We start from the raw sequence: 21,402 nt of genomic DNA, 5'->3' as shown, positions 1-21,402 counted from the left end.
ACAGTAACAGTGCAAGTAAATCGTGTGAAGGTAACTACTGATTGTTTTCTCAGTGAAAAAGATCATATTCACGTTGAGGGAGAATAAATATAATTTTAAGCAAACCCCCTAAGCATAAGCAGAAGTAAAAGAATGTGCAGTTTGAAAATACAATCTGCTATCTAACAAAATCACGTTTAGTGAACATTTGTTTATCTTGTTTAGCAATCGCCTGTTTGCTTTAAAGGGAGTGGGTTTCGGATGGAGTGACATTTGCAAACACTAGAGGGGGAACTTGGAAGTTTTTCATGATGAGTTGCAATCATGTTGGCATTTTATTACTTGTAAGAATATTTTCTGTAAATAGCCTATGTTACCATTGAAAGGCCTAGATCATGTGGCTATATAACCATATAACAATTACAGCATGACAACAGGCCATCTCGGCCCTTCCAGTCCATGCCAAACGCTTACGCTCACCTAATCCCACTGACCCGCACTCAACCCATAACCTTCCATTCCTTTCCTATCCATATACCTATCCAATTTTACTTTAAATTACAATACCGAACCTGCCTCTAACAACTTCTGCTGGAAGCTCATTCCACACAGCTACCACTCTCTGAGTAAAGAAATTCCCCCTCATGTTACCCTTAAACTTTTGCCCCTTAACTCCCAACTCATGTACTCTTGTTTGAATCTCCCCGACTCTCAATGGAAAAAGCCTATCAACTCTATCTATCCCCCTCATAATTTTAAATACCTCTATCAAGTCCCCTCCTCAGCATTCTACGCTCCAAAGAATAAAGGCCTAACTTGTTCAATCTTTTCCTGTAACTTAGGTGCTGAAACCCAGGTAACATTCTAGTAAATCTTCTCTGTACTCTCCCTATTTTGTTGACATCTGTCCTATAATTCGGTGACCAGATCTATACACAATACTCCAAATTCAGCCTTACCAATGCCTTGTACAATTTTAACATTACATCCCAACTCCTATACTCAATGCTCTGATTTATAAAGGCTAGTATACCAAAAGCTTTCTTCACCACCCTATCCACATGAGATTCCACCTTCAGATTCCACTCTGCACCATTATTCCTAGATCACTCTGTTCTACTGCATTCTTCAATGCCCTACCATTTACCATGTATGTCCTATTTGGTTAATTCCTACCAAAATAGAGCACCTCACACTTATCAGCATTAAACTCCATCTGCCATCGCTCAGCCCGCTCTTCTAACTGGCCTAAATCTCTCTGCAAACTTTGAAAACCTACTTCATTATCCACAACGTCACCTACCTTAGTATCATCTGCATACTTACTAATCCAATTTACCACCCCATCATCCAGATCATTACTGTATATGACGAACACCATTGGACCCAGTACAGATCCCTGAGGCACACCTCTAGTCACCGGACTCCAACCTGACGAACAGTTATCCACCACTACTCTCTGGCATCTCCCATCCAGCCACTGTTGAACCCATTTTACTACTTCAATATTAATACCTAACAATTGAACCTTCCTAACTAACCTTCCGTGTGGAACCTTGTCAAAGGCCTTACTGAAGTCCATATAGACAACATCCACTGCTTTACCCTCATCAACTTTCCTAGTAACTTCTTCAAAAAATTCAATAAGATTTGTCAAACATGACCTTCCATGCACAAATCCTTGTTGACTGTTCCTAATCAGACCCTATCTATCCAGATAATTATGTATGCTATCTCTAAGAATACTTTCCATTAATTTACCCACCATGGACGTCAAACTGACAGGCCTATAATTGCTAGGTTTACTCTTAGAACCATTGTTAAACAATGGAACCATGTAAGCAATATGCCAATCCTCCTGCACCATCCCTGTTTCCAATGACATTTGAAATATTTCTGTCAGAGCCCCTGCTTTTCCACACTAACTTCTCTCAAGGTCCTAGGGAATATCTTGTCAGGACCTGGAGATTTATCCACTTTTATAGTCCTTAAAAGCACCAGTACTCCCTCCTCTTTAATCATCATAGTTTCCATAACTTCTCTACTTGTTTCCCTTACCTTACACAATTCAATATCCTTCTTCTTAGTGAATACCGAAGAAAAGAAATTGTTCAAAATCTCCCCCATCTCTTTCGGCTCCACACACAGCTGTCCACTCTGATTCCCTAAGGGACTAATTTTATTCCTCAATACCTTTTTGCTATTAATATAACTGTAGAAACCCTTTGGATTTATTTTCACCTTACTTGCCAAAGCAACCTCGTATCTTCTTTTAGCTTTTCTAATATCTTTCTTAACGTTCTTCTTATATTCTTTATATTCCTCGAGCACCTCATTTACTCCATGCTGCCTATATTTATTGTAGATATCTCTCTTTTTCCTAACCAAGTTTCCAATATCCCTTGAAAACCATGGCTCTCTCAAACTTTTAACCTTTCCTTTCAACCTAACAGGAACATAAAGATTCTGTACCCACAAAATTTCACCTTTAAATGACTGCCATTTCTCTATTACATCCTTCCATTAAAACAAATTGTCCCAATCCACTCCTTCTACATCCTTTTGCATCGCCTCAAAGTTAGCCTTTCTCCAATCAAAAATCTCAATCCTGGGCCCAGTCCTATCCTTCTCCATAATTATATTGAAACTAATAGCATTTGTGATCACTGGACCCGAAGTGCTCCCCAACACATGTATCCGTCACCTGACCTATTTCATTCCCTAAAAGAAGATCCAACACTGCCCCTTCTCAAGTTGGTACCTCTAAGTAAAAAAACTATCCTGCACACATTTTACAAACTCCAAACCATCCATCCCTTTTACAGTATGGGCTTCCCAGTCTATGTGTGGAAAATTAAAATCTCCCACAATCACAACCCTGTGCTTGCTACAAATATCTGCTATCTCCTTGCAAACTTGCTCCTCCAATTCTCACTCCCCATTAGGTGGTCTATAATACACCCCTGTAAGTGTTACTACACCTTTCCCATTCCTCAATTCCACCCAAATAGCCTCCCTAGAGCACTGCTGTAATATTTTCTCTGACAAGCAATGCAACACCTCCCCTCTTGTCCCTCCGATTCTATCACACCTGAAGCAACGAAATCCAGGAATATTTAGTTGCCAATCACATCCCTCCTGCAACCATGTTTCACTAATAGCTACAACATCATATTTCCAGGTATCAATCCATGCTCTAAGCTCATCCACCTTTCTTACAATGCTCCTAGCATTAAAATAAATGCATTTAAGAAATTCTCCATCTCTTCCTTTCTGTTTATCTCTAACAGTATAAAGAACTTTACTGTCTTTTTTTTCCTTCTCTCATACATCTGTTCTGTTCTTGCACTCTGGTTCCCCTCCCCCCTCATACCTAGTTTAAATCCACTGGAGCCTCTCTAGCAAACCTACCTGCAAGAATATTTGTCCCCCTCCAGTTCAGATGTAAACCGTCCCACGGGAACAGGACCTGCCTTCCCTGGAAAGCTGCCCAATTATCTATAAATCTGAAGCCCCCCATCCTGCACCATGTCTTCAGCCACGTGTTGATCTGTACTATCTTATTACTTCTAAACCCACCTGCACGTGGCACTGGTAGCAATCCTGAGATTGCTATCCTGAAGGTCCTGTCCTTTAACTTGGCACCTAGCTCCCTAAACCACCTTTCAGGACCTCCTCACTCTTCCTACCCACGTCATTGGTCCCTACATGGACCACGACATCTGGCTGCTCACCCTCCCTCTTGAGAATACTGAGAACTCAATCCAAGATATCTCGGACCCTGGCACCAGGGAGGCAACAGACCATCCAAGATTCTTGATCTCTTCCACAGAACCTCCTATCTGTCCCCCTATTGAATCCCCTATTACTACTGCTCTCCTCTTTTCCCTCCTTCCCTTCTGAGCTGAGGGTCCAGTCTCGGTGCCAGAGACACAACCACTGCATCTTGTCCCTGGTAGGTCGTCCCCACCAACAGTATCCAAAACTGTATACATATTGTTGATGGGAACGGCCACAGGAGTGCTCTGCTCTCTCTGTCTATTCCCCTTCCCTCTCCTGACAGTCACCTAACTACCTGTCTCCTGACTCCTAGGGTTGACTACCTCCTGTCTATTTCGGCCTCTGCCTCCCGAATGATCCGAAGTTCATCCAGCTCCAGCTCCAGTTCCCTAACATGGTTTGTCAGGAGCTGCAGCTGGATGCACCTTTTGCAGGTGTAGTCATCAGGGACGGTCCTCGCCCTGACTTCCCAGATACTGCAAACGGAGCACTCAACTGCCCTAACTGCTGCCTCCATTACCTACTGCTAATCTAATTAGATTAATTGAAGGAGCTTACCCGGCCTTACCTCACCTGGAGTGAAGCTCGTCCTCAGCCTCTGCTCGCTTTTTAAATTCTCCCGCTGCCTCACGGGCCGACTTTCACGCGCTTGCGCAGTTGTGCCCCGTTCAAACCTCGCCTCTGCCTGTTCTCGTCGAAGCTGATTGAGCCAAAGCCGACCCACTCTGCCTCAGTCCACTCCGATGATGGCCGCTATGATGATGGCTGCTGTATATGGCGGTCTTTTTAAACCTTTGGTGCGCTAGTCACGTGCCTGCGCAGTCTAGCCTCTTTGCCGCAATCAGTTTAAAAAAAAAAAGAAGAATGAAGAGGATGAAGAATGAAGAAGAATGAAGAGGCTATGAAGAGGATGTTTCCTCTAGTGGGGGAATCTTGGATCACAGGGTGTAGCCTCAGAATACAAGGACATCCCTTTAGAACAGAGACAAGGAGGAATTTCTTTAGCTAGAGGGTGGTAAATCTGCAGAATTTATTGACACAGATGGCTGTGGAGGGCAAGTCAGAGGGTATATTTAAATCTGAGGTTGATGGGTTCTTGATTAGTAAGGGTGTCGAAGGTTATGGATAGAAGGCAGAAAAGTGGGGTTGAGAAGGGCAGTAAATCAGTTGTGATAGAAAGGCAGAGCAGACTTAATGGGCTGCATGGCTTAATTCTGCTCCTTATGGTTCAGAAAATCAGATACAACGTTAGGATTGATGGTCAGATGGAGACATTTCTGTAAATGCATCAACATTCAGAATTTATAATGCATCTCTCACTAATATTATAATGAAGGTCATCGTTGCCCAGTGCTTATTAGTGTTGTTTTACTCTCCTGTGTTTACCTATTAGGTGGAACTAGCAAAGCATGAGAAATGCGAGTTTTTGCCTTACATGTCTCCAAGAAGAATTATTCTGAAAGGTCAGCGCATTTTTGCAATTGAGTTTGTTCATACAGAGCAAAATGATGCTGGCGATTGGGTTGAAGATGAGGAACAAGTTATTCGCTTAAAAGCAAGTGTTGTCATCAGTGCTTTTGGCTCCATCCTCTCCAATCCTTCAGGTAAGCAATTATGAACCACTGTAGTTTATCTAAAATTACGTTACAAGTTTAGAAATATTTGAAAATTAATTGTGAAGTATTTTTGTTTTCTCTGTTGGTTTGAGTGACTGACAGCAATATAACTCTCCTTGTCATTCTCATTGTAGATTCTTCATAACTACCTCGATTCCCATCTTTGAATTTATTTATTGAAAACAACTTAACCAGGACCAAACTAAAACTTAAATCGCTGGAATTGCTCAGTAGGTTAAATAGCATTTTGGAGAGAGAGAAAAACAAGAATTAATATTTCAGGCCAATGAACTTTCATCAATACACTTAAGTTAGATATCAACTTACATGAGGCAAACCATCTCCTAATTCTTAAATCTAATAACCCCAATATATTTTTAGGTGAAATTCTTAATTCTACCATGTTTTTGTTGTACTGATTGGGAACTGAGTACTAAGTAATTATTATTGATAAATGCCTCCAAGTTCAGGATTTCTACAATAGCCTCAAAGTAATTTGAGATGCAGAATTATTCAGCTAATGAAAGAATGTGATGAAACTGTGAAACTGAGAGTAGCCTCAGAACTACTCTGTTAATGAGCTATCTGCCGAGCATTGTTTTATTGTCTATTTTGTTTTTGGTAAAGCAGAATTTTCTTAAGTGATTATGCTTTTTAATTGATTAGTGAAACTTAAGCAGCAACTGCAGATTTTTATAACCTCACAGAAAACACACAGCTGTCATTAACATCATGCAATTTTTGAGTTCTCAGCTGTGCAGGCACCAATACAGTCTCTCACGCTGTTCATTTCTTTCCACTTGTAGAAAAATAGTCCAAATTTCTTGCAATATTACATTGCAGTGGCGGGTCAAATGATCTCAGTTGAACTAATTGTGGAAGCCCTTCATTTGAACAAACAGGTCCTTTTATACTGTTCCTTTCACCATAGATTAAGATAAGTAAAAATTAGTAAAACCTTTAGAATCAAATTTATAACTTACAAAAATGAGTTCTAACGTGTAGTGTGGAGGAATTAATGAGAAAGTGCTTAGCATTGGTTTTTGAGTTTTCCCTAATGACCTTCTGAATGATCAAGCAACATTCCCACGTGAACTGCTGTTCGCAATCTTGTTTTACTGTAGCTCTTCTATCTTTATTTGCCAGGCTTCGTCTAATGGGTGATGTTACGTTGATTTTAAAAAAATGTGTCCAATCGCTGATTGGATGACTGGCAATAAAAAAAATCCATGATAATGTCATACTTAAGTGTAATAACAATCTAAATTGAACAACTGTGCCAAAAATCATGATATGTAAAAGTACGTACAATGATGGCTCTTAAAGAATGACTATTAACCCTCTATTGTTGAGCTTATGCCATTTATTTTTCAGTAGTCCCTAATCATAGAAGTAAATCATGACATCTTGGGAGTTTAAGATGATAAAAGGAATCAAATTGCATCCAAATCATCTGTACACTGTCAAAAAAAAAACAGTAATGAGCTGATAAAGCTAGAATTACAGAGACTTCAGAAACTGGTTAAACATTACAGCCATTAAACTATTTATTGAAGCATTACAGATATACTAAAGCTAATGAGCATCTCTGCTGTTTAAACAAGTGCAAACTGAACACACATTACGTGGATGCATAATTAGTTATGGCAGTTTGTATTGATAAGAATGTTAATATTTTTATCTGCTTTAAATGTTATCAGAATACCACACACAGATAATTGTTACTTCAAAGTGTCTTGTGTAGCTGGTGGAATTGAAGCCCAAGTATTTTTTCCCCTTCATTTGCTATTGCCTGTTTCATCCACTGAGCCCCAAAACCTCTCTATTGTCTGTTGTAATGAATCCTCAGTAGACAGATTAAGATCAAAGAAGAAAGCTACTAAATGCATGAGATTGATTGCCATGCAGTCATTGTACCGTGGTGGCTATACTTTAGTTACAACACAGGGACTACTACACCTTAAGCATTGTACATAGCTGTACATAAATGATTGTACCAGGCTATCTCATTTGAATATTTAATTTCTGCTGTTGGCGCATTACTCCTGACATCAGTGCACGAATGCCTGCACCAGTAGAATGCAAAGGAAGTGAATCTTAGAGCCACCATGGAGCAATGCAACATGGATACAAGCACTTTGGCTCAACAAGTCCATGCTGACTAAGGGGCCCACCCAGCTAGCCCCAATTTTCTGCATTCAGCTCCTAAATCTTGCCTGTTCATATAGCTATCAAAATGCTTTATAACAGATATTACTTTACCAGCCTCAACTATTGTATGGATCTATTTCTTTTAGAGCAATGACACCCCTCCCTTAGCATGATGCATTGATATGTTGTCTACCCATCCACATTGTTCAGTCTCTCGCTTGCTGCAATGTTAAACCCATCTCCCTGTCTGTGCTTTTATTTAATGTATACGTAGTTCTGCACAGACACAACAAATTGGTAATGAGTATCAACTGGAATGTCAGAAAATGTCATGAACTACACTGACAGTTACGGCATGATTACAGGACGGAACAGTGAGAGTTGATTAGTACAGGGAAGGCCGTCACAGACACCAACAAACACATGAGTAACGGAGGATTCCGCGTGGTATTTAAAGTGAAAATAACGAGGCGATGGCTTCAGTCGGGAAAGTTATCAAATTTGATAGCGTTGATGACAGCTGGGAGTTGCATATTGAGAGGGTTGAACTATATTGTAATGCAACAACATGGAGGAGCAAAATAAAGCCCCTGCTCTTCTTAGCCTAATGGGCTCAAGAACATGCAGTCTCTTAAGCAATCTAGTAACCCCTGAAAAGCCAGCCAGCAAGACATTCAACAAAATGTTTACAATTTTACAAAATCAATTGATAACTAATCTACTGGCATAGCTGAGAGATTTAGATTTTGCAAAAGGAACCAGTCAAAAGATGAAAGCATTTCTGAATACATCACAGAACTGCAGAACTTTCCTAGTACTGTGACTTTAGAGATGGACTTTCTGATGCATTAAGAAACGGGCTTGTATGTGGCATGTGTAGCCAAAGCACTCAGACGAGGCTGGTGGCAGAAGGAGAACTAACCTTAGAACAGGCATTGACCATTGCAACATCATTAGAGACTGCAGCAAAGGATGCAGCAGAACTGCAGAAAAGGAGGTTAGAATGTGAAGAGCACAAAAAATCCCTGAAGGGTGCAAGAAGCCAAAGATGTTATCGATGTGGCAAATCCTTTCAAGATGCAAATGACCGTTGGTTCAAAAAAATGTCTGCAGGAAGTGTGACAGACAAGGTCACATACAGAGAATGTGCAAGGAGTGAAAAGTCTCAAACACAAAACTTCCACATAATCCAATATTATTTTTATTAGGCGAAATTGAAGGGATAAAATCGAAACCCAAATTGAATAAATATCAGAAAGAATTTATAAAAATTGCACTGGCAGTAGCCAAAAAGGCTATTGCAGTTACTTGGAAATCGGATGCATATTTAAGTATAGATCGTTGGAAGAATGAAATTTCCAGCTGTATTTCATTTGAAAAAATTACTTATAATTTAAGAGATAAATACGAAACATTTTTGAAAATTTGGCGCCCTTATTTACAAAAGACAGGATTAAATATATAGGTGCTCTGAAGATAAAATAATTGGTTATTTGGGGAGAGAAATAAATATATATACTAAAGTTATTACGAACTCCGTGGAGCATGTGGGGATCTTCCAATATCCAGGCACTCTTTCTTTCTTTCTTTTCTCTATAGGGATGTTGGGGGGAGGGGGGGGGAAGGGTATTTTTTTTTCTTTCTGTAATCATCTGAAAACTTAATAAAAAAAAGTTAAAAAAAAACACAAAACTAAGCAAATGCATAAAGTTACTGAATGTAAAACAGAATTGGACTGCATAGAGTCTGACAGGGGTGAACTGTCATGCCTAGAATTGCATAGTATAACTGAAGCAGATAGTTACATTGTATGGATCACAATAGATGTGTCTGGTGTAAAACTGTAAATGGAACTGGACACAGGGTCAACTTTTTATAATTTCAAAGGCTGTCTACAACAGACTGTTTCCTAAGATACCATTAAGGAAGACCTCATTGATACTAAAGACTTACACAGGTGAAAAATTGTCACTATCAATGAATTATTTACTGGTAGTCCAAGGAAATTCTAATCCAATACATTCCCTAATCCCTACCGTTAATAGTTTAAGATTTATGCTGGTTTAACTTAACACTTACCTGACACATACCTGTATTGAAATCTATTTTTCTTCCCTCAGCCCACTTCCCTAAATGTTCAAGATCCCTTTGTAATCTAGAATCAATCTACTATCAACAATACTTAGTGTCATCCACAAAGTTACTGATCAAGCTTTGTGTATTCAGATCCAAATAATTTATATGAATAACAGGCATCTCCACACCAATACCTGAGGCACACCACAAGTCACCAGCTTCCATTCTGATAAAAATGCAACCTTCAACCACCATCCTCAGTTTCCTATCTCCATGTCAATTTGAATGTACCTAACTGGCACTCCCTGGACATCATGGGATCTAACTGTATAGACCAGCCGCCAATGAGAACTTTTGACAATGGCCTTTCTACTCTCCAAATCAACAACATCTACATCTATCTTTTTGGTTACCTCTTCATCAAAACTTTAAAATGCTTGTCAAACACACCTTTCATGAGCAAAGCTATGCCGAATTCTCCTAATCACCTCTGTCTATCCCAATACTGGTAGATCCTGTCCCTCAGAACCTTCCCCAGTAACTTTTCTGCTGCTGATACCAGAAGTTCAGGACTAGCCTATGGTTCTCTGGTTTATCCCTTACTTCCCTTCCAGTCTTCAGGAACTTCACAACTGACCAACTAAGAAGCAAATTTCTCTGCAAAGGTCTGTATTATTTCCTCCCTAGCCTCCCAAGAAGTCTAAGGATGTACTCTGCCAGATCCTGGAGACTTATTCATCTTATGCGCTCCAAGGGTGTGAGTACCTCCTCCTTGGCAATATGAATGTCACCTCAGACTTTCAAAGGAGGGAAATCAGCCTATTCCCAAACTCTGGTGAACAGCTGGGTTCACTAAAAAGAAATTTTAACTGTACTTCCATGTACACTGCTTCCTGGGAATGGAGTTTGAACAATGAGGCTCTTTGGCACATAGATGAAAGAAAAATGGAGGGCTGCAGAGGAGAGAAGGGTTAGATTGATAGTGGTGTTGGTTAAAATGTCTGCACAACATTGTGGGCTGAAGAGCCTATACTGTGCTGTACTGTTCTGTGTTCTGATTACTGGAAATAGGCGACATTGCGCAGTTGATCTTGAAGATGTCTAGTTCATTCCAGCCACTTTACATTGGCTGCAAAGGAAGACAGACCTCTAGCATTATTAATACAATCAGACAGAACATGCTTGCCTTTTGCTGACACTTCCATAGGCATCTGTTGGCTACCTTGTCTCCAACTATTGTGCCCTTATCTGATCTACAGCTTAACTCTATGCAAGTCAGTCAAGGCTCCCTGCCCCTACAACTTTCTACAGAAACACCATCAAATGCGTCCAGCCTGGCTGCATCTGAAACAAAAAATGAAAAACACTTGAAATACTCATCAAGTCAAGCTGCATCTATAGGAAAAGAAACAACATTTTAAGCGAAAGATCCCATGTTAGAACTGGTCCTTATTTGCATTTCAGATCTGGTCTCTCAGCTCTGCGTACAGATTGTCTAGTGTGTGCATGTAATTTGACACTGTAAAACATCAAGTGTTTTTTTTAGCAAATTAGCAGCATCTGCAGAGCCTGGTGCTGGATCTTGAGCTGAAACATTGAATATCCCTTTACAGATGATCCTTTTTTGTTTCAGATTCCAAAAACTGATAGTCTCTTGTATCTCCAAGCAACACACACACAATGCTGGAGGAACTCAGCAGGTCAGGCAGCAGCTATGGGAAAGAGTACAGTCGTCGTTTCAGGCTGGACAGCATCTATGGAAAAGAGTACAGTCGACATTTCAGGCCAAGACCCTTCAGCAGTCAGGAGTCTCGGCCCGAAAAATCAACTGTACTCTTTTGCATAGATGCTACCTGGCCCAAAACGTCAACTGTGCTCTTTTCCATTGATGCTGCCTGGCCAAAAATGTCAACTGTACTCTATTCCATAGATGCTGCCCAGCCTGAAACAACGACTGTACTCTTTTCCATAGATGCTGCCCAGCCTGAAACAACGACTGTACTCTTTTCCACAGACGCTACCCAGCCCAAAACATTGACCGTACTTTTTCCCATAGATGCTGTCTGACCTGCTGCGTTCCTCCAAGTATAATTTTGTGTCTGATACTTGGATTTCCGGCATCTGCTAATTTTCTGTTGCTTGAGCCTCTTGTATCTCCAAGTTGTTTTCTAATTTTGCTTTATATTATTACTTCTAATTATTCACTATGATTTTAAGATGTTTTTATAGACCACTTAATAGAGATTCATAAGATTTTGAGATAGAATGGAAAGCTAAGACCTTATCTTCAGGCCGTCAGCGGCCAGCTCAAGTGATGTGATTTCAATTTCAATGTTTAAGAGAGCTTTGGATTGGTAAATGGATGAGAGTGTTATGGAGACTATGGTCTGGCTGCAGGTCAATGGAACTAGGCAGAATATAGTATTAAAGGTAAGAATCTTGGCAGTGTGGAGGACCAGAGTGATCTTGGGGTCCGAGTCGATAGGAGGCTCAAAGCAGTTGCACAGGTTGACTCTCTGGTTAAGAAGGCATATGGTGCATTGGCCTTCATCAATCATGGGTTTGAGTTTAAGAGCCGAGAGGTAATATTGCAGCTATATAGGACCCTGACCAGACCCCACTTGGAATACTGTGCTCAGTTCTGGTTGCCTCACTACAGGAAGGATGTGGAAACCATAGAAAGAGTGCAGAGGAGATTTACAAGGATGTTGCCTGGATTGTGGAGCATGCCTTATGAAAACAGGTTGAGTGAACTCGGCCTTTTCTCCTTGGAGTGACGGAGGATGAGAGGTGACCTGATAGAGGTGTATAAGATGATGAGAGGCATTGATCGTGTGGATAGTCAGAGGCTTTTTCCTCGGGCTGAAATGATTGCCAAAAGGGGACACAAGTTTAAGGTGCTGGGGAGTAGGTACAGAGGAGATGTCAGGGGAAGTTTTTTTACTCAGAGAGTGGTGAGTGCGTGGAATGCTACCGGGAATGGTGGGGGAGGTGGATATGATAGGGTCTTTTAAGAGACTTTTGGATAGGTACATGGAGCTTAGGAAAATAGAGGGCTATAGGTAAGCCTAGTAATTTCTAAGATAGGGAAATTTTTGGCACAACTTTGTGGACCAAAGGGCCTGTGTTGCGTGTAGGTTTTCTATATTTCTAGCTTAAATGTTTTGGCACAGACTAGATGGAATGAAGGACCTGTTTCTATGATGTAGTTATCTATGGCACTGAAACTGAGCTATATATTTAACCACCATTTAAATGAAATCTTGCTTTCAAGGGAGCAGGAATCTCAATTCTTATAAAAGGACAAGGACTTCTGGATTCAGGATACCTACTTCAGCCTTCAGCCATCAGACACCTTTCTGATCTTTCTGTTTCCTGTTTTGATAAACTTACGGATTCCTCGACCTCTACATGACCAACAGTCTGCACTACACTATTACCTAGGATACTTAATAGTCTCATGACCTGCCTTAGACAAGCTCTTAATTAGGTTCTACAATATCTAGCCCATCTCCCAATAAATAAAAGAACTGAGCAGAGGACATTTAGGGAAGTCATTTTCTGTGGTGAGACTATAAGGAGACATTATTGACAAAATTATCACTGCCTCATTCAGGGACGTCATCAGGAAGCAACTTTTCATGCAGAGAATAATAGAAATCTGGAATTCTTTAGTAAAGAGCTGTTGAAGTTAGATTTAAAATGTTAGAACTGAATTTGATTATCCTTCATGAGCATAGTCTTTGTAATATCCAAGACATCTTCAAGGAGTGATGTCTGAAAAAGACAGTGTCCATCAATAAGGACCTTTATCACCCAGGGCAGGCCTTGTTCTCATTGCTACCATCAGAAAGGGACAGCTTCTTCCCCTCTGCCATCCATTTATAAATGCACATTGAACCCATGAACTACTACCTGACTAATTTTTTATTTCTATTTTTTCACTACTTATTTTATTTAACCATTTTATATATATATACTGTGATTGATGTTTTTCTTTATTGTTACTTATTGCATTATACTGCTGCTGCAAAGTCAACAAATTTCATGATGTTTGTCAGCAATATAAAAACCTTCTTCCCCTTTGCCTTCTGATACCTAAATGGACATTGAACCCATGAACGTTATCTCACTTTTGTTTCCATTATTTCTGTCCTTGCTCTATTTTAATTTAACTATTTAATATAAGTACATATACTTACTGTAATTGATTTACTTACTTATAATTTTCATTCTTTATTATCATGTATTGCATTGCACTGGTGCCACTAAGGTAACAAATTTTAAGGTACTGGTATATGCCATTGATACTAAACTCAATTGTGATTCTGAGTTTGTACTCAAAGATACAAAACTTATTCTCAGAGGGGCCCAAGAGACAGAACGGCTCACTCCTCTTCCTTGGTTCCTATTTTCCTGACTGATGGGCATTAAAAGTGAGGTTTAACACAGGATTATAAAACAGAAAGCTGAAAGTCACAATCAAACATTTTAAATGCAAAAGAGTATGGAGTTATTTTACTTAAACAAGACACCCTGCTGATGTGGGGAAGCAGGTGTTTGTTATTTTGTACTGTTCAAATTATCTTTGTTATTATTGAGGAAAATGTATCTGATACTGACTTACAACATGTGTCCATTAGCAGTGAACAAATGGATTCAATAATCATCACCTAGCTGAGTCTTACCTCATCTTCTCTTGGTCTGCTTTGAAAGGATGAGAGACACACGTGAATGAAAGACATGAATATCCAGTTCAGATCACAAGAGGGTACTGTTGTTACACTTGTGGGTTACACTTTTAGATAACTAGATGTTGGATATGCAGTATTTAAATGATGGATACTCCAATTGCTTATCAGAATACCAAAGTTACTGTAGTTAAGAGACTATCTGTAAGTCAATGCCCTAAACTTGTAATAATGCTCCTGAGAGAGTGCAGAAGTCAAGAGAGCAAGTAATATTAATTTCCTCCCCCAGTCCAAAGATGTGCTGGTTTGTAGGTTAATTACTCATTGTACATTGTCCCATGGTAGGCTAGGATTAAATCGGAGGTTTGCTGGGGGGGGCAGCTTGAAGGGCCAGGAGAGCCAGAATTCCACATTGCACCTCAATAAGTAAATAAGTAACTAACTATTCCAATTCCAATAGAAAGGACAAAGGAACTTCTAAACAATATCAGATCCTTGAGCAAAATAGAATACTGTCAGTTCTTTTCAGTATTTCTCTATGCCCTCTGATCTGGAAGTTTGGGGTGTTTGTTTTGGAATTACATTACATGTAGATTTTTCACTAAAGTATGATTTTGGATATTTGATGTTGGCTGGTACTGGTCCCGATGTCCAATGGCACCCAGGAATCAAAGTATCATGTGCTGTAAACAATAATTAAGGTATTTAAAGGTTTTAGATGAAATACACCAACCACCGATTTGCTGGAGAGCAGTTTCAATAAGGTGGCCCATTCTGGAATTTCCGATTACATGAGATATGTGTACATATTCCTGATAAACCTACTTGATCATGCTTTGCATCACACATGCAGCATTGATATGCAAAGTTATCAATTCCCTTTCTGCAACTGGTACTTATGCTATTTCTCTCGTCCTCTTCTGATTCTGATTTCAGCACTTCCTCAGTTATGATTTTTAGAACAAATATTTGTGGTTACCTGATCCCACTTTCACTACTTATATAATAATATGACATTTATTCCATTCATTTTTAAAGGGCTAACCTTCTTCTGTTTGTAAATATTGTATTACAATTTAGTAATTAGTTTGCCTCCCATGGAAGTATTTTTCTTGTTTAGGTTCTTATTTAATTCTGCAGTTATGTCAGGTCTCTTGGCTTGATGCTGCTTCTTGGCTCTTCTGTTGATCATGGTTGCTAATGGCATTGGTGGGGCTTTGCCCTTCATGAATGGATTCTGGTTCAGAAATCTGAGGTTAACATTCCAACCTTCGGTATTGAATACCAGCCTCACAGGGATCAGAACATAATTTTTCCTGCTTAACATTTTGCAGTGTCAAAAGTACTGGGTACTTTACTCCTGGGCAGCATGGTAATGTAGCAGTTAGCATAATGTTATTACAACATCAGGGAACCATATGCAATTCTCACCAATGTCTGTAAGGAGAGTTCATGTTCTCCCCGTGACCACCTGGATTTCCTGCAGGTGCCCTGGTTTCCTCTCACATTCCAAAAGCATCCAGGTTAATTGGTCACATGGGTGTAATTGGAAGGTGTGGGCTTGTTCAGTCGGAAGGCCCTGTTACTGTGCTGCAGCTCCAAATTAAAAAAAAACTTCAGGAAGAAAGGATATTTAGTAATTTTGAAAAGAAATAATTGTTTGGTTTCATAATTTGACAATTACTCAATTTGGTTTATTTGCTAAATGCTTCAATAGACACCAAAGAGAACCAGACCCTTGCTTGTTAAATGTTGTTGTATATAGAGGTATGTTAAGTGGCTCTCTTTTTCTCTAATAATAACATGGTGGTTCCAAAATAAATGTTTCTTGATAAATGGAAAAACCTAAGTGGCAACGCAGTGAGTAGAAATGAGATCAGAAAATAATAAATATATTCTTTATTTCAGCATTGTAAAATTTTGATCCAGCATTTTGCGGTGTGGAAAAATGATACGTGTGAGAAAGATTGGTAGTACTTCAAGGAGAGATGCAGAAATTAAGTTGCTTGACTTAAGAAATGACCCATTGCCAAAGGACACAATAAACTTGAACATAATGAAAGGTTTCTCATTAATAAGAGTGGAGAAGCAAAGTGATATGCCTGTGAATACAGACCATTCAATAAAAGTGACTACTCAAGTTACTCAGACCTTGAGTAGATTATTAGTCAAACCATATTTGGAACACTGTGCAATTTTATTATTCTGCTTTCAAAAGGACATTTATATGCTGGAGAGCATTCAAAGAACAATGAGGATAATTCCAGAGGTACTTTCAGAACGGAATGTTTTATTAGAGAAAAAATGATAAAGGGAGATAGATATTTAAAATGCTGAAGGAGAACATAATGCAAATAAAAGAACATTATTTAATATATAATGAAATGAGAAAGTGATTCTTTTTATTCGTATCTGACTGTAAGGCCAATAATTAATGTCTTCTTCACCAAACTATGTTGTCACTTTCAGGGAGTTATGCATTTATACCCCTAATTCAGGGCCCTGCCATTCAATGTATAGGATTTACCCTGATTTAACTTCCTAAAGCACACTTTCTGAGTTAAATTACTCTGCTATCCCTTTATCAACCATCACAGATGGATCCCATTGTAACCTCAGACCAGCCTCTTTGTCATCCACCACACCACCAGTTTTGGTTTCAAAGTTCACAGTACATTATGGTCAAAGCATGTATACGTTGTATATTGAGATTCGTCTCCTTACAGGCAGCCATAAAACAAAGAAACCCCCAAAAGAACTCATAAAAACGAGTGTTAAACACCCAATGTGCAGAGAGAAAAATAAACAGATCATGCAAACAATGAATGTAAGTGAATAGCATTCGGAACAAAATTAAGTCCATAGACACAAAGCCTGGAGCAGGCCACAGTCTCACCCTCAGTTCAGCACAAAGCTGAGTAGATGTTGCAGTGCCCCCACAGTGTCATCTGCAAACATACGCCAACGTTTGCACCCAAATAATTAATATACCATAAATGGACCCAACACTAATCCCTGTGGCATACCAATCTGAGTAACAATCCTCAACTACCACTCTACCTCCTACTGTGAAGAACGCTACCAGTGATATATTTCCAAACCAAGAAGATGTGATATTTGAGGGGGAATCTGCTGATACTGAAATTCCCACAATCTTAATATTCTTATCCTTCTTGATGGCACAAGTAGTAACTTGGAGAGGACTTGTCAACGAGGATTTATAAATTAACTCTGATGTATTTTCTAGATACTTCATACTTACAACATAGAAAATAGAAATCTACAGCAGATTACAGGCCCTTCGGCCCACAATGTTGTGCCAGTCATGTAACCTATTCTAGGATCTGCCTTGAATTTCCCTGCCACATCACCCTCCATATTTCTAAGCTCCATGTACCTATCCAAGAGTCTCTTAAAAGGCACTGGCAGCCCATTCCATGCACTCACCACTCTCTGCATTAAAAAAAAACTTATCCCTGACATCTCCTCTGTACCTACTTTCAAGCACCTTAAAACCGTGCCTTCTCATGTTAGCCATTTCAGCCCTGGGAAAGAGCCTCTGACTATCCACACTATCAATGCCTCTATTCATCTTTTACACCTCTATCAGGTCACCTCTCATCTTCTGTTGTTCCAAGGGGAATACACCAAGTTCATTCAACCTATTCTCATAAGAAATGCTCCCCAATCCAGGCAATATCCTTGTAAATCTCCTCTGCCTTTCTATGGTTTCCACATCCTTCCTGCAGTGAGGCAAGCAGAACATAGCACAGTACTCCAAATGGGGTCTGACCAGGATCCTATATAGCTGCAACATGACCTCTCGGCTCTTAAACTCAATCCCATGATTGATGAAGGCCAATACACTGTATGCCTTCTTAACAACAGTGTCAACCTATGCAGCAGCTTTGAGCGTCCTATGGACACGGACCCCAAGATTCCTCTGATCCTCCACACTGCCAAGAGTCTTGCCATTAATACTATATTCTGACTTCAAATTTGACCAACCAAAATGAACCACTTCAGACTTATTTGGGTTGAACTCCATCTGACACTTCTCAGCCCAGTTGTGAATCCTATCAATGTCCCGCTGTAACCTCTGACAGCTCTCCAGACTATCCACAGCACCCCAACCTTAATGCACAGTGTTGGAGAAAGTGACTTTTAAAGTGGTGAATGTTGATTATCTAGGATACCTTTTTCAGAGTAATGTACAGTATAAAATCTGAAGGGAGGGGGTTTTAATATGTACCTTTCACGAGTTAAAGCTATATACTTGACTTTTATCAGTAAAACTATCCTTGTTCTACTCATGTGGCAAATAGCAGTTTACATATTTCTTATGAATTTTCCAACTTCTGTTGATAGGCTGTAGAAGGTTATACATTTTTTATGTGTAGGGACATTTCAGTACAACTTATTTGAACTAAATAAATAACCCCTGTTGTGTTTCAATCTTTTTTTCCCATCAGTTCCTTAACCATGTTAGCCTTTTAGGCCAAAGTAGTATATAATAAGACCATAAGACCATAACCATATAACAATTACAGCACGGAAACAGGCCATCTTGGCCCTTCTAGTTAGTGCCGAACGCTTACTCTCACAAATAAGATATAGGAGCAGAAGTAAACCATTCGGCCCATCAAGTCTGCTCCACCATTCAGTCATGGGTTGATCCAATTCTTCGAATCATTCCCACTCCCCTGTCTTCACCCCATACACTCTGTTGCCCTGGCTAATCGAGAACCTATCTATCTCTGCCTTAAATGCGCCCAATGACTTGGCCTCCACAGCCGCTTGTGGCAACAAATTCCACAAATTTACCACCCTCTGACTAAAGTAATCTCTCCACATCTCATTTCCAAAAGGACGTCCTTCAATCCTGAAGTCATGCCTTCTTGTCCTAGAATCCCCTACCATGGGAAATTACTTTGCCATATCTAATCTGTTCAGGTCTTTTAACATTCAAAATGTTTCTATGAGATCTTCCCTCATTCTCCTGAATTCCAGGGAATACAGCACAAGAGCTGCCAGATGTTCCTCATACAGTAACCCTTTCATTCCTGGAATCATTCTCGTGAATCTTCTCTGAACCCTCTCCAATCTCTGTATATCCTTTCTAAAATAAGGAGCCCAAAACTGCACACAATACTTCAAGTGTGGTCTCACGAGTGCCTTACAGAGCCTAAACATCACATCCCTGCGCTTATATTGTATACCTCTAGAAATGAATACCAACATTGCATTCGCCTTCTTCACAACTGACTCAACCTGGAGGTTAACCTTTAGGGTATCTTGCACAAGGACTCCCAAGTCCCTTTGATTCTCTGCATTTTGAATTCCCTCCCTATCTAAATAATAGTCTGCCCATTTATTTCTTCAACCAAAGTGTACGATCATACACTTTCCAACATTGTATTTCATTTGCCACTTCTTTGCCCATTCCCCTAAACTATCTTTAGAAGTGGCCTCATTGTAAGGCTTTTGTTGCAGACTTGCAAAGGGATATTTTTTATTGAGTTCTTTATGCTTATTGTGTTTTTTTATGCTGCATTAGATCTGGAGTGACACTCTTTACACACGTGCACTGAAGAATCATAATAAACAATCTTAGAACTTGAATCTTGAGTAAATTGTTCCAATCTAATTCTATAACCATATAACCATATAACAATTACAGCACGGAAACAGGCCATCTCGGCCCTTCTAGTCCGTGCCGAACGCTTACTCTCACCTAGTCCCACTGACCCGCACTCAGCCCATAACCCTCCATTCCTTTCCTGTCCATATACCTATCCAATTTTACTTTAAATGACAATACCGAACCTGCCTCTACCACTTCTACTGGAAGCTCGTTCCACACAGCTACCACTCTCTGAGTAAAGATATTCCCCCTCATGTTACTCTTAAACTTTTGCCCCTTAACTCTCAACTCATGTCCTCTTGTTTGAATATCCCCTACTCTCAATGGAAAAAGCCTATCCACATCAACTCTATCTATCCCCCCCATAATTTTAAATACATCTATCAAGTCCCCTCTCAACCTTTTACGCTCCAAAGAATAAAGACCTAACTTGTTCAACCTTACTTAGGTACTGAAACCCAGGTAACATTCTAGTAAATCTAAACTAGATTCCAGTAAATTCTAGACTGAAATGAGGAGCTGAGCTTGTTGGAAACTGAAACATGTTCAAGGGGCTGAATGGCCCTCTCCTACATCTAATATGACTATTCATAGCCAAGTTCATAATGTTTGTACAGTATCTCCTAAGTTCTCCATTCACTTAGAAAGAAGAATTCCTATTTTATATTAAAATCAAGGAGTATAGAGCGATGAGATGAGAAACAGGCCTTATATTTTGGTGACCCATTCTGCAAGGAGTTGATGCCAGTTGCAAAGAAGTAGTGCAAGAACTGTGTTCCTTTTCTTCGATTCCCATTCTCATATGTAACTTCCTCCTTCCATTTCTAAAACATTACCAATATAATCCTTCATACAGTGCATTGTCAAATCATTTGGGAGAAAGAACCAAAGAGAGTGAGGAATTGCAGTACACAGAGGGAAAAGGCCAGCAAAGTCATGATCCATATGGACTGTTTGTCCCACTCCCATCTAGGAAGAGGCTACATAGCATCCATGTCAGGGCCACTAGACTCAAAACAGTTACTTCCCCCAATCTGTCAGGCTGATCAACAACTCTACCAATTAACCTACCCCACCATCCCAGGTTTCTTAAGCCCTGCAGCTACCTAGAAGAGTTCCTCTTGCTAAGAGTCTCTTTGTCAACAAATCATTTCCTGTCAGGGTCACCTAATGTTCAGAAATATCTACACCTAGTATCACTCTATATACATACAACCAGTTAACAGGGTGTGATTGATAAGTTCGTGGCCTTGGGTAGAAGGAGTCGATTTTAGAACACCTAGCACATTTATTTTTCAACATAGCCCCCTCCTACATTTACAGATTTAGTCCAGTGGTCATGGCGCATGCGGATCTTGGACCTCCAGAAAGTGTCCACAGCAGGGGTGATTGATAAGTTTGTGGCCTAAGGTAGAAGGAGATGAGTTATTAACTTCAAACTTTATGCATAATCACTCAGAGTTGA

At 39.7% G+C, this 21,402-nt stretch overlaps 1 protein-coding gene across 3 annotated transcripts in view; it reads left to right on the top strand.

The window, feature by feature from the left end:
* LOC132401544 (dihydropyrimidine dehydrogenase [NADP(+)]-like) overlaps window positions 1–21,402 on the top strand; it is an 889,454-nt gene that overhangs the window by 433,623 nt on the left and 434,429 nt on the right. For 2 of the 3 annotated variants that reach the window (XM_059983565.1, XM_059983564.1), the window contains exon 11: window positions 5,153–5,363. In XM_059983565.1, coding sequence (XP_059839548.1) covers window positions 5,153–5,363 — 211 coding nt within the window. Of the gene's footprint in view, window positions 1–5,152; window positions 5,364–16,201; window positions 16,329–21,402 lie in introns of those variants that run through there. The other variant, XM_059983566.1, reaches the window with a different exon arrangement.

The sequence above is a fragment of the Hypanus sabinus genome, chromosome 11, assembly GCF_030144855.1.
Source record: "Hypanus sabinus isolate sHypSab1 chromosome 11, sHypSab1.hap1, whole genome shotgun sequence".
NCBI classification, from domain to species: domain Eukaryota; kingdom Metazoa; phylum Chordata; class Chondrichthyes; order Myliobatiformes; family Dasyatidae; genus Hypanus; species Hypanus sabinus.
Note: the sequence above shows the minus strand (reverse complement) of the source record. Positions and strands in the feature narration are given on the sequence as shown.